The sequence below is a fragment of the Dendrobium catenatum genome, unplaced genomic scaffold, assembly GCF_001605985.2.
Source record: "Dendrobium catenatum unplaced genomic scaffold, ASM160598v2 fragScaff_scaffold_716, whole genome shotgun sequence".
NCBI lineage: Eukaryota > Viridiplantae > Streptophyta > Magnoliopsida > Asparagales > Orchidaceae > Dendrobium > Dendrobium catenatum.
This window is the reverse complement of record NW_021319178.1, coordinates 19,042,253-19,056,751: the sequence shown is the minus strand read 5'-3', so window position 1 is coordinate 19,056,751 and position 14,499 is coordinate 19,042,253. Positions and strand designations below refer to the sequence as shown.

At 35.1% G+C, this 14,499-nt stretch overlaps 1 protein-coding gene across 2 annotated transcripts in view; it reads right to left on the bottom strand.

Annotated features, from left to right (window-relative positions):
• The window catches only part of LOC110107001 (histone-lysine N-methyltransferase ATXR2), a 48,624-nt gene that overhangs the window by 15,902 nt on the left and 18,223 nt on the right, over positions 1-14,499 (bottom strand). For both annotated transcript variants that reach the window (XM_020837124.2, XM_028696161.1), the window contains exon 7: positions 3,108-3,259. In XM_020837124.2, the coding sequence (XP_020692783.1) occupies positions 3,108-3,259 (152 nt within the window). The remainder of the gene's footprint in view (positions 1-3,107; positions 3,260-14,499) is intronic.

Sequence of the window (14,499 nt, the reverse complement as noted above, 5' to 3'; positions counted from 1 at the left end):
AATATTATCAAATAGATAAGCCAAAATAATTAAAAAATGAAAATTTTTATCATAAATAAAGCAAGAAAATGACTACTCGATCTTTTAATGTCAATGTTAATGATAAGTCCTGCTCCGTTGGCCTTCATCAACTCAGCCGATGATGCAATTGTCAAAGTTTATGCTTGACATAAATACAAGATGCTATGCTAAGACGTGCAAATTAGCATTCTCAGTTCTTCATCTAGATTTAATAGTTTAAGTTCATAGTTTTCTGCTTCTGTATTAGTTTATTTTAGCGTAAACACGCCCATGATGATCCTTATGAATCATGGTTCATATTCTCTAATGTCTATTTGGTTAGATTCACAGTTAGTTTGCTGATTCTCTGTGGATGTTTGGTTCATTGTTTGTTTTTCTTTTACTATTTTTGCTACATACGGTTCTTTCTTCTTTTTGTATTATCCTGGATATTTGATATTGCTCAAGGAGCTGATTTCGAGTGACAAAGCTGCCAATTCACCGTTGCTTGCGACTAAATCCCATGTCAATTCCATTTATTTTTGAGAAGTGCGATTTGAGTGATAATGTTTGGGTAAATGTCAAAAGGTAATTTGCTCCTTGTAAATTTTGTGATATCACAGGTTTGATTTCTCATAATTCATGATATTGGAACAATAAAAGGAATTAAGCTTTTAGATACGGAGTTGTTGACTCAATTTTTAGAGGTTGAGCTGACTCGCATTAGTCAAATTAAATTAATTCACTCAATTGAGTTGAATTTGCTTAATTGAGTCGAACTGAACCAATCAACTCAATTTAATTCAATTCACCCAAATCAACCAATTTGAGTCAAATTGAACCTTATTAAATCAAATAGAGCCTAAATGTGTTTCAAATTGGCTCACTCAGTTCAGCCATAATTCAGCTAAACCCTCAAAAACCTCAAAAAATATCTTTGCAGCAGCATTCTAAGGTCTTTTCAAATCAACCCAAAGTTTATTGAGTGGTTGTTAATGCATGGTTAGGCAGAACCGAGCGCCTATCAAATTTTCGAACCTCTATTCCGCAAGTTCTCCTAATGCAACCAATGATCGCAGGCCCTCAAAGGTAGCAATGAATCATCCTAGTCACTGGTCTCTAACAACATTAGGGCATGACTGTCTTTAGTGTTTGTTCTCTTTGCTTGAAGTCACAGGCTTCAAAGGAGAGTGGATTTTTCGATTTTGGAGCGAGAGACAGTGACGAAGATGAAAGAGGGTCGAGTAGAGAATAGAGAGTTCAAGGAGTGATGAGAGAGAGGTTCAGCTTCGTGCACCTGCGAGCTAGACAAAAGAGAATATGAGGGTTTTCATTTCTTTTGGTTCTTTTGCTATTGGGTCGCAAGAAACAAGAGAGAAGGATTCTTCAATTTAGAGAGGGAAAAGCTGATTGCATGTTTCAATAAAAACCCTAACTCTTCTCTTCTCCACAATTGCGCCCACTCGCTGCACCAACATATCACTTTTCTTTCACATTTTTTGCTGCTGTCGACCTGTATTTCAGGCTTCATTCTTCTTTTTGTTGGTGGATTTTGAAGGCTACCAAGTTCAGAAAATCAACTCCTACGAGTTGGCGGTGGAGACGATGTCCAGCATAGTCCAAATAGTGATCCTCTATCATTGCAATTACCTTTGTTTCATCCAAACAAATGTGCTACAGCCGGTGACCACTGAACACTAGCTTCAATAAGGTAAATTTAGGAAACTTAGGTTTATCGGCCATGTGATTATGTATGTCATGATCCCCTCTGCCTCGAGGTCTGAGCAGGAGAACTTCTTAGAATTTTCCAACCTTAAATCCTCTCATTTTCTTCATCAAATCATTAGAGGTCAATTGATCATTCAATGTATGATAATGTTTAGTCATTAAAGGAAGAAGACAAAGAACAACGCATTCGGATTATTGGGTTTGTACTCGATGTCCACTATTGCATGATACAACATTCATATTAGATCCATCCTTCCACCTATATTAAACCATAGGTTGCTATGAGCATTGAATCCCTATCAAATGGTAACTTTGTTGACCTCAATACCAGTGTTGGGGTCGAGTCAACCGCGCAAGGTGAATTTCAAAAGCAAAAGAGTGCTACATCGTGCGTAACTCGCCCAATGCACATTGAACAAAAACCAAAATCATTGAAATGGCCACCGTTCGCAAAACAGCCAGTGTCAGCACGTCCGAAGCAACGAAAACAGCTACGATCGACACTCATATTGATTACGGTCGTCGATCGGCGAAAATTTAAGTTTACTGCGCACGAATTGAAGAGACGACATCCACAAACGACAACGACGAGGTGGAAACCGAGGCCAAGCATAATTTAAAAGAAAAATATTTACATCATATAAATTTTAATAATAATAATAGAGAGAGAGAGATCTAAAAAAATCCTAAATCCCTAAAATACCCCTCATCCAACTTAAACCCACAATCATACACTCACCCACTCTCTACCAACTGCCCCCCTCACGTTCACTCACGCCTCTCACGCATGCAAGAGAGCCAAACTCCCTCTCCCTCTCGGTTTCCACCGCCGGCCTCTGCCGCCGCCATCCAAGGTAGTCCTTTTTCTTTCCTTCTTCTTCTTCTTCCTCTTCTTTCTACTTCTTTTTTCTTCCTCTTCCATTTCCCTACATTCTTCTTCTCTTCTTTCTTCCCTCTCTTCTTCTTCTTCTCCTCCATCTTATTCTTCCTCCTCCATCTTTCCAAAAAAATTAAAATTAAAAAGAGCATAGCATAGAAATTTAAAAAATTCGTAAGCATTTTTAAAGCGTTTGTACCAAAAAAAAAAAACCTTAATCAGAAGTTAAAAAAAGGCCATTAAAATCAATTTCATATGCATCATTCAAAAGAGCTGGATGCAAGAGTCATAAAGCCAACTATAAATAGTTGGGATAAAGTTATGTGATGGAACCTGAGAAAGTAATCAGCACGTACTAGAAAAAAAATATATAAAAATAAGTGGATAGAGGAAATTTAATGAGAAACTAAAGCAGCTCCCAAATAATTAAATTAAAATAAAAAAGTTATCAAGTTGAAAGAAGAATGAGCTCAAACAGAGCAATTTAGTTGGTAAACCTCACCTTCTTTTAAATCCCATTGCAATTGGCTTCCAAGCCTCCAATAGCAAAGATAAATTACAATCATTAGTTGAATTGTGTGAGCTGGGCCTCTTACTATTTTCAAAAAGTGACTGTTTCAGTCTCCTATAACGCAAAATTGTAAATGAGATCACCTGTCAAAATGAAAAAAACAATACAGCAAATGAATGAAGGACCCTTTTTCATATCCTGTTAGCTGCAATACATTGAATTTTAAGCCTTTCCCTAAAACCTTTAGCCTAGCTGCAGCAATCGTCCAAAAGTTGATCACACTCGTTCAAATGATCTGTATAGGGCAAATGATGCATGGAGAGCAAAAGTTCAACATATAATATGACGGACAGCGATGGATGTTGCAGTGGGCTATGGGTGGTGGCGGAAAGAGGGGATGGGGGTTACAGTGGTTATAACAAGCAGCCCACGACATGGAAAGCACCAAAAGTGATGAGCAGATGTGGGCGGTAAGTGGAAACCATGTGCAGTGAATGGAAGATCGTGAGCTATGAGTTTTCCTTATATTTGAAATTCGCTCGATCTGGGCGAATCTCAAATTTATCAAAAATAGATATTATGGGGTACTCAAAATTGCCCACATAAATGCTTGATTTACTTCAAACCAAACAACAACAAAAATAAAACTTTTACAATTCTTTTACTCTAAACTTCAAATACTTGCTACCAAACAACCCCTAAAAGAGAAGGACAGCCCTAAGCCCATGAACCAGATCCTTTAAAAACCCTAATGAGCTTAAAAATGGTGAAGGCTTACGTTAGCTGCATTGATAGCCAAGCTAGCCAGTCTCATTTAAAAAAATCCCATGAAAAAGCACACCACCCTGTAGTTCACACAAGTCCTTCGTATCCCCTCACTTGCTGCTTAAAAGCTCAAGCTAGCCACCATTGGCTAGGCCAGCTACCTACCATTAAGTATTTTGGGCTATTCTATTGTGGGACACCAAAGCTTAAAATAGCTTAAATAGGCCCAAGTAGAGTTGATAGGACCATCATGTATATAGTTTATAGTCCCAAAGTACTTTTACTTTTCAGGGCTTTCGTAAATGCTTAGAGACAAGCATTAAACAGACCAAACTTTTTTTTTCCATTTATATTATTTCTATCCTTATTCTCCTATTTTCTTCCAACAGCTAAAAGTGTGCTTGCACTAAATGCATGTAGCTTGAAGTGATATAAATTTAGAAAATAGAATAAGGTTTTCTACCCTTCTAATATTATTCCTGATTTACTTGGCCTTCAAAGATTTTCAATCACTCCAATGCAGCCCCGATGATGAAATTGATTTACTTGGCCTTAATCTTGCATTTGGAGAGAGGCTATTTGTGGGCTCCGAAAATTCGTGCCCTAGCCTCTCTACAGACCCCTTTCTTTCTTTCTTTTCGGATCGTCGAGGAGAGTTTTATCAATTAAGTTCCGAGGCAAATTTTCAGAAGGCCGATTGGGTTTGTAGATAAGTTACTACCCAGAGATTTCGCCCTCATTTTGCGAAGACTTTATGATCTGAGTTCAAGTTTCCTATAGACATAAGCCCCTATAGTTAATTACCCCTCCCGATGACAAGAGAGAACTTTCGATTAAGGCTAATCGTCAAACATATACATAGAGATACGTGGTATATGGCGTATAATAGCAGCATGGGTTTAGGTATTTGATAATTTTATATTTAAAATTGAAAATTTCACCATCTTGCACTTAAAGTAAATGTTGGAGGGAATAATGATGAGCCTAATAAAGATCTCATGAGTTCGTCGTCCAGGGCGTGGTCCCTGGTCTACTTAGTCAGAGGACGTAGTTGACTTAACCTAACATAAGGATCATTGTCGGCAACCATGAGTTGCTTCGTCCAAGGGTACCTTGCAGATCTTGGGTGGATATTTGTCTTTAGGGAAAAATTTGAATCCACCTTAGCTAACAGAGAGATTTGTGCATATCGATTATATCTTATTGATTCATTGCTCAATGATTTAACACCGTTGGGAAACATGCGGGCTTTGACCATAACCGTAATATAATTGTATCATTTTGTAGCAAAACCACCCAGTCAGAGGGTCACGATCATAATCGTTAACCTATGATGCCATTTAGCGGCAAAATCATCGGTGTGGTGTCATTTGGCGACGAAATCACTGGTTAGAGGATATGTGTTCAGTCCTTACTGACAAAAGACAAATTGAGAATGAATCATAGTGATATTTTCGACTAGACATTAGCTCTTTATGAGCTGAAATAATTTTCAAATTTGTCCACCCAGTCAAACTATTGCGGAGGGTGGATGAATTTTTATTTAAGTGTTTGATGATTTATTTTAATTTTAAATATCTAGATTTTGGATGATTATTTTAGAATTTTTGAATTTTTATGGGTATTTGAGAATTTGAGAGGCATTTTAAATGTTTGTAGCTTCTTTGATTGAGATTTTCTATCAATACGGCCATCATCGGTGTATTTAGGGGCATTTTTATTTTATTAGTTGGACCTTGTAAACTATGTCAGCTTACTAACAGAGGATCAGGTTCAAATCTAAATTCATTTCCTAACCCAAGCAACATCCTCAGACGTCGCGAGTATGTCCACAACACACTCGTCGGGGCTCATGCGAGTGTATGCTTTTGCGCGTATCTTGTTGGGCATATTTATACAACAATTATGTATATGCATTGGATGTGTGTGATGTACATGTTGTACATGCATGTGTGTATATAGATCGGCATGAATACTTGCATGTTCGTGTAAAGTGTTCTGCATATAGTAATGCATGTAAACGTCATATTTTTGCATGTAAGTACAATTTTGAAATATGTACTTGAGTGAAACCCTCTGTTTATTGTAATTGCATGCGGGAGTATTTTTTAATGTGATTACAATGTCAAATGACATTCTTGAATGAAACCCCCTGCATCCTACCAATGCATGCAATAGGTTATTTAAAATTATAATTGTAATGTCAATTGACATGCTTGAATGAAACCCTCTACATCCTATGAATGCATGCTAGAGGTTATTTTTTGAATGCAATAGTAATGTCTGAGCGACATACTAGAATGAAATCTTCCGCATCCAGCAAATGCATGCTACAGGTCATTTTGGAATGCAATAGCAATGTCAAGGCGACATGCTCACATGATGTATTCTGCAAGTTACGATACATGCATGTGCAACATACTGGCATGTAAATGCAATGCAATGTTACAATAAAATGAGTCTCGTGATGCTGGATAACATGTTTAAATGAATTATCATGCATGTTACAATGCATTTATGAAGGGAATTTTTAAAATATTTGCATGCAGTGCAAAGGGATGTTTTTGTGATTATCAACTAACAAATAACCACTGTTGATAAATGCACCAAATTTCATTTAGGAATCTCCAAACGCCTTCTATTGCTTGCATGAATGTTGTGGATTCGGTGATGTGGCGTTGTGTTTCAGCGACCCGTGATTTTTTACTATTGATTTCATGCTTCTGCTTACAGGTGAATCGTAGTGTTGCATTCAGAATAACCATAAAATACTTCATTGTTTTAATACATGCTCCGTTTTCTCATTCTTCGGGAGATCAGATCTACGAGTCATCTAGTCCTGACTAAATGAGGACATTCAGATTACATGAAGTCCTTTTGAGATAGATGATGTATCATAATCTGATGAGACCAAATGCTCGGTTGATGTGATATTAGATTTCTCTGTCCCCGCTTCATCACAAGGTAGTCTCCTCGAAGCACGAACAAAACAAAAACACCAACATCCAGTGATATTATATCATCTGATATGCATATGGATGTGGAAGCTGCTCCTATAGTCCTTGACATGGCAAACAAGAAGAACTTTCTTCACTCTGTAGCTACAACTTTTAATGGTGCACATGTATTATATTAGGTTGTGAAGCTTGATCTCCATATCTTCATTCGAATAATATGAAATTTTTCTAGAAACCTCATAATTCTGAAGAGATGTTAGAATGAGACTTTTTTTCAACTACTCATTTTTTTACTCTACAGAGTCATTTAATCTTACATGCTAAGTATTGCATGTTGTTGATTGTCACCATCATGTATGCATCGATTCTTCCATTATCATTAGCAGGTGCTTGCATTTATTGCATGTTACACTGTACGTGTTTGCAAAGGAGTCTCATTCTCTGCAATCACGACGGCTGTATCTCTCACTTGTCAATATCTTGTTACAAGAACTGTATAAACTCTAATTACAAGGCAACAACATTGGTTGGTTCAAAATATTCAAACAGGTTGGGCAGTTCAGCTTCAACTCCATCTTCTCAAGATGGGTTCAGCAGCCGACTGATACCTTTGGAAGCCTCCATCTACTTATCTTTCATCTTTTTTCCTCAGGTTGTTTCCAAGGTATCCACCTTATGCTCAGGGGCGTGGTAAAATTCCAATTTGACAACATTTTCTATGTCGTTGGAGATTGATGGTGCCCATTGCATGTTGCATGCATATGCATACAAGGAGACATTATTATGTGCAAGCAAACTTCATATGTTTATCTGAACATTGAAGTGGGTTATCAATTGAATCACATTCGCCACTGATTTCTCTATACATGTTAGCTGGCAAGTTACTACATCTATTGTCATTGCTTATAGACGAATCAACGTATTTGTTCATCAGCTCATTTTTGTCAAATGTAAGGGTGACCTGACAACTGCTGCAAATTGCTCATCATTGTTCGTAGGTAGACTATTGTAACTTGACGGGCTTCCTACAGTCGTTTGCAGGTGTTTGCATCAATTGCAAATTATCCATCCCCGCTTGCAGGATATTGGTGTATTTGTTGGAAATCTGCTTGCAAGTGCGTACAAGTGCTTGCAACTTCTTCAGATGTACTTGATTTGTTATTCATTGCATGATCAATCATTGTTGCTTGTGTGGTTGAATGTGCTTGTATGGAAGTTATTACACTTGTGTTAGGTCCACCGTTATCATTCATCAGTAGCTTAGTGTACTTGATTGTGGTAATGCTAATTGTACGTGAGATGTTGATGTAGACTGCATGGGGTTGCTACATTCATTGCCTCTTCAATCTACAGGCTAGTTATTACTTGCATAACAAGTCTTTGATTGTTGCATGTGGGAGGTACTTATGTCCTATGCAGTTGACTCTCATCGCTTGTAAGACATTTATGTCTGAAAACTTCTCGCCACGAGTCCTCTGCTTGTTCGTTGATGTTTATTTGAATGATCAAAGTTGTTATTTTTTTATATTCCAATATGGAGTGAAACACATCAAAAAGAAGCTCGAGTATCCACCACAAAGATCAATGATGCCTAGTGATTTCTCATTTTTAAGGTAAAAAATACCACGAAGCTCACATTGACACTTCTAATTCCTTTTCCATTATAACTTCTGGCGCATTTTCTATCACAAGGCCTGTCAATTTGCTATAAGTGATAAATTTTGCTTTGGGATTATTTGTTTAAATTCTTCTCATTAATTTCTTAAAGTAACTCCATCATCGCATGTTGTTTCACATCAGAGATGATAAAGAAGTTCCAGAGCAACAGAACTTTCACGTGAAGCTTTAAACATAAAATTTTATATTTTCTCTAGAACAATGAGAATATCGTACTTTGATAGAAACAATGTTTAACTAGAATGAAGGAAGCAACAATATAGAAGGAAGCAACAATATAGTATGATGTCTGTGAAATGAAAAAAAAATGTACACCATAAATTATTAAGTAAATACGATAGACTATCTAAAAAATCATTATAACTAAGATAAATTAAGAGGTTAAAATAGAGAAACAAGAATGATATATTTCATAGCTTCCTTGTAAATTTAAGGAAGTATGGCCGATAATATAAATTAAGAATCATTATGGCTTGTTTTCAATTAAAGCACTAACCATCTAATATTAAGGAAGTATGGCCGATAAATATTTAAGGAAGTATGGCCGGTGTAACATACTATGCACATCTACTAAAGTATTTAACGAAGCATGCACTATTAATATTTAAGGAAAAGTATGGCCGGTGTAACATATTTAAGGAAGCATGAACTATTAATATTTAAGGAAGTATGGCCGATAAATTAATGGAGAATGCACATCTACTATGCACATCTACTAAAGTCTATTTTTTGCTCGCATATTGGTGCTACTGCTCCAATCATTCACATGCAATCTTTTTTTAATGCATCCTCATAATTTGTTTACACATCCATCTTAACATTCTCTATTTTGAAATACTAAATGGCTATCGATAACTTCTTTATTGACTAATAATCAAATCAATATAACACTACCGGTGTAACATACCAAGTCTAATTACAGTTTTATAAACTTACCTTTATATTTTCATACTATTCTCTATCATATACACTCTAGACACTTCATCAATTTAACTACTCAACTATGGAAGATGACCTATATAAATACCTCTTTTACATGCTAGATCCACAATTTAACACAAGTTGGAACTACATGATCTTCAAGCAAAATTTATTTATAATTATCAAATTTTTACTCTAAAAAATTGCACATCATCTACACAATTTTATTGCACTAACAACAATTAAAATTTTTGTGCAATTTGGCAAATTGTCCAAATATGATAGGTTTTCTATTTCAAACAGTTTTTGCATGCCATCACCATAATTGATTAACACCATCCTCAAAGTGCAAACATAGAAAAATACAATCATTCTCCAATTATGAAAAAATTATAATAATATATGAAAAGTTTCCTAATTTAAAAATTCATGTGATATCATCACAATCACCGTCATCATGGAAGAAGTTGATTACCATCATGATGATCACTTAAATTTGGAAAGAATTCAAACTCAAATTTCAAAATGCAAATGGGAAAAAGAAAAAAAAATCTTTCATAGAAAGAATGCACCATCATCAACTTTAAGTAAGAGTATAGCAATGAAAGAATAAATCAATCAACATGACAGCAACAACATGAAAACCACTCTCCTTCAGGGAATGGCCGAATTTTACAAGTTTGAGTATGTCCTCCGCTCTCTCTCCACCTTCCATTAAGGCTCCAACTCAAGAAAGTAAAACATGACTGCTGATTTCAATCTAGGATACAATCATATTTTATTTTTAAGCTAATTGTGAGGAGAATCAACCCATCAAAGAATGAAGTTAAGCATTCATGCGTCCATGAAGTGGTTGAACTCCTCCCTCCTTTATAAGATGTTTATGCATTTTTTTATTTGAAATTATATGGAGCTATTAAAAATATATAATAGCTTTGTAGTAGAAAGTAATCTTGAATACTCTTGGGTTAAAATTAAGTAAAGTGTTGCTTGTATTCAATGAAATGTAAAGCTTAGTAGCTTCCTCCTATTAGAGTTATTTGGTGAGTTCCATAGAAACATATTTATATCCTTTTTACATTATTCTAAGAATAATATCATTATCATTTAATCTTGTGCATGCTGGATTGCTTATCATGTGTAGCCCATTCATCTCAATCAATCATCTTGTGAACATTTTTTTCCATTACTGTAAACTTACCAGTACATTTCTATATCTGAACACAAAAAGCGTCCAAATGAACACAAACATGTTATATTACTTTGTATGCAAATATATGCTTGGTAAGAATGCCAAGAAGTTTATCCACAAGCAATATCGAGCATCAATTTAATCAGTTTAAATCAATGAAAAACTTACAAATAAAAACATTATCTTATATTTTATCTAACTATTTAAACCTTTATTTCAACTGCAACACAAATATTTTTACGGTGGCGACCACCACAAAATTTTGTTCTATTTGCTTTATCCTCTGGCCAACATGAAAATGGTATAAATCTTAAACAAAATTTTCATTTTTTTTTAAATGATTGAATATTTAAAACCTAAATAATTCAGTGCAGATTAATGATATTTATCATTGAATTGATTTATATTATTCATCTTAATGCTGTTAATTAGTAATTTGACCTTGCTGAACATTTGGCAGCATATGATGACAAAGAAATCATGTCAAAAAGGACTGTTCACCTAAAAACTGTGGATTACATAATGACATAAATACAGAAAAGATAAGTCAAAGTTATATCCGTACATTATAGTCAAAGGCATACAGTAAATCTTAATGCATTAAAGATATTATCATCTCATTATATGATTAGCCTACAATGATGCTACAAATTTACTGAAATGCACGAGTAAAATTCAAGCATCTAATCTAGACTTCGAAGGCCTCGTTTGATTCTTGTCTACCTTTATCATAAGGAGGTCGTCATGCAGTTACTGAAGAAACGACGTTCTAAAAAAATGTATTTCCTAAACGTGATACCAGTTTGGTTACATTTTTCTTAATGCTACCGCAATAATAAAACCTCTACTACTCTAACCACAAAAGACAAATTTGCCCTCTAATTACCCAGACCATCGTCCCTTCTTCAATGGCGATCACTTATGAAATTTTTAGTTTTTCAAATAAAATATTTTCTTTCAGAATAAATAAATTTTCAGAGAATTAAATTCTAAAATCAACAATCCAGTGTCCATGTTAAAATCTTACCACCAACTTATGTTTCCACAAATTAAATTACTTTTTTTTAAGCCAAAATATATGAACGCTTACTTAGAATGCATTAATATGTTATCAATTATGATTCTTGAGCAGCATAGATTCTTTAAATTATATATTCAAGTAAATCATAATAAACCACTACTCCTAAATAGTTATTAACATATAAATTTGAATAAATTATATGTAAACTATCTTCATTATCTTCACATATACAATGTAAACATAGCATAGAAGCGTGCTCATAAGAATGAATAAATATCTACTTCATTAATTTCTCCTTAAACCTTCTTCTTCTTCTTCCTCTCTATTATTCTTTTTCTGTTTCATTTCTACTGTCTGTTTCTGCTGGAAAACAGCTCAACCAAATTAAAAAAACTTATGAAGCAAGCCCTTATTTCTATGAGACGTTGTTTCTTAAATGAATAATTTGGCATATCATTTAGAATTCTCCATTTCTTTTCTCACACACCAAATGCACGCTCACTAATACTTTGTAATGACAAATGTCATGCATCTTCTCTTGTTTATGTATAGTGAGTAATAATCATACATTAAGAAGCTTGAAGCTACCATAATATTATTAAATTGTATAATTGTCTTGTCTTCACAATCTGAACTTATTTCCTCTTCATATTCATCAGTTAAACAAGTCCAATTTTCCACAGACATTGTGTTCCTGGTTCAATTAATAAATTAGTTAATTAGTGTACTGAAAACAAAATAATACAAACAAATAATATGATAACCCTAACACATTCATCATAATCCCGATACCACTTCAGACCATCATATTTATTATCATTTATTCACTATGTTGACTAAAGTCTTCATGCATGATTATAGAAATTTGAATATATCTCAGAACATTAAATAAAAATTAAAAATTTCTTGGGCAACAAGTGCATGTGTGTGATTAAAATTTTGTTAAGTTTGATATGTGCCGATTTATTTTTTCTGATGTGAATCTTATTTGTTGAATTATTTTGTTTGCTCAAAAATTTCTTCTAAGATTTTAAATTTGAGTTTATTATATAACAACACGGAGCACTTGTTATGCATCAAAGTTATGATTTGGAGATGACATATTTTATATATTGGAAAATTTCCTGGTGGGAAATAGGAGCAGCACAGATCCTATGCATCAAAATGATAGGAAATACTTGAGTTCGCAAGTAACCCTAAGGTAATACTTGAGTTCGCAAGCAAACCTAACCCAAATCGTTGAACAAACAGCAGCCAAATGGCTGTCCACAGCAGAAAAACAGCAGAAATCTGCTGTTTGCAGCAAAAAAACAGCACTAGTCCTGAAAAATCTGAGAGAAAACTCAAGAAAAGACTTGTATTCCACTAGACGATGAATAAAATAGCAAGATACAATTGATCCTCAATTCAAGAGGAGGATCGATCTCTCCCAAATCTCTGGCAATGCCAAGAGCCCAAAAAAAACCTAAATCTAAGAGATCTCAAATTTCAGCCAAATTCAAGATGCTCAAACCCTAGGAAAATCAACTATTTAATGCATACAAATCAAAAGAAAATCCCTAAACAGTCCCTACATTCAAATTTCCCTCTCAAAACCCTCAAAAACGCTTCCTAAAATGCTCTAATGGGACGGTCGGGCCGCTCGATCTCCGCAGGAGGCGGAGATCCCGTGTGGTTTGCAGTGAATCTTCAAAATTGATAGAGCATGTCCAGTCAGGGAAAAGACCTGATCTTTCTGTTGATATTGATGGAAGCATTAGGCAGAAGTCTCAGTTGTGGGTACCCAGTGATCAGGAGTTGAGAAAAGAAATTTTGCAAGAAGCTCATCATTCTGGCTATACAATTCATCCGGGCAGTACCAAGATGTATAAAGACTTGAAAGTAATATTATAGTGGTCATGTATGAAGAAAGATGTTGTTGATTATGTAGCTAAGTGTAAAGCATGTCAAATTGTCAAAGCTGAACATCAAAGACCTAGTGGACTACTGCAATCACTACCTATCACTGAGTGAAAGTGGGAAGAAATTGCAATGGATTTTGTGATGGGATTTCCCAGATCCAGATAGGGACATTACAGTATTTGGGTTATTATTGATAGATTAACTAAATCAGCTCACTTTTTACCTATTAAGCAAACTGATTCAGTAGACAAATTGGCACGTCTATATGTAAAAAAAATTGTCAAATTACATGGTATTCCAAAAGTCATTGTCTCAGATAGAGATGGTCGATTTACCTCAAGGCTGTGGAAGAATATTCAAGAAAGCTTGAGTACAAATCTACATTTCAGTACAGCTTTTCATCCTCAGACGGATGGCCAATCTGAAAGAACCATTCAGGTATTGGAAGACCTGTTGAGATTATATGTTTTGGATTTCAAAGGAAGCTGGGAAGATCACATACCATTGATATAATTTGCCTACAACAATAGTTACCAATCCAGTATACAAATGGCACCATATGAAGCACTTTATGGTAGAAAGTGCAGAACCCCCTTAACTTGGGTTGCGGTAGGAGAAAGACAACTAATGGGCCCAGAACTGGTGGAGGAAGCAACAGAGAAAATCAGATTAATTAGAGACAGATTAAAAGCTGCTCAGGATCGCCAACAAAAGTATTATGACCCCAAGCACAGAGCAGTAGAGTTTGAAGTGGGTGACTTTGTATTCTTGAAGGTTAAGCCTATGAAGAGTATAGCTAGATTTGGTAAGGGAGGCAAATTGAGTCCTAGGTTTATTGGACCTTTTGACATTGTTGAAAGAATTGGAAAAGTTGCTTATAGACTTGCTCTTCCAGCTGACATGTCAGATATACATAACGTTTTTCATGTGTCACTGCTAAGGAAATGG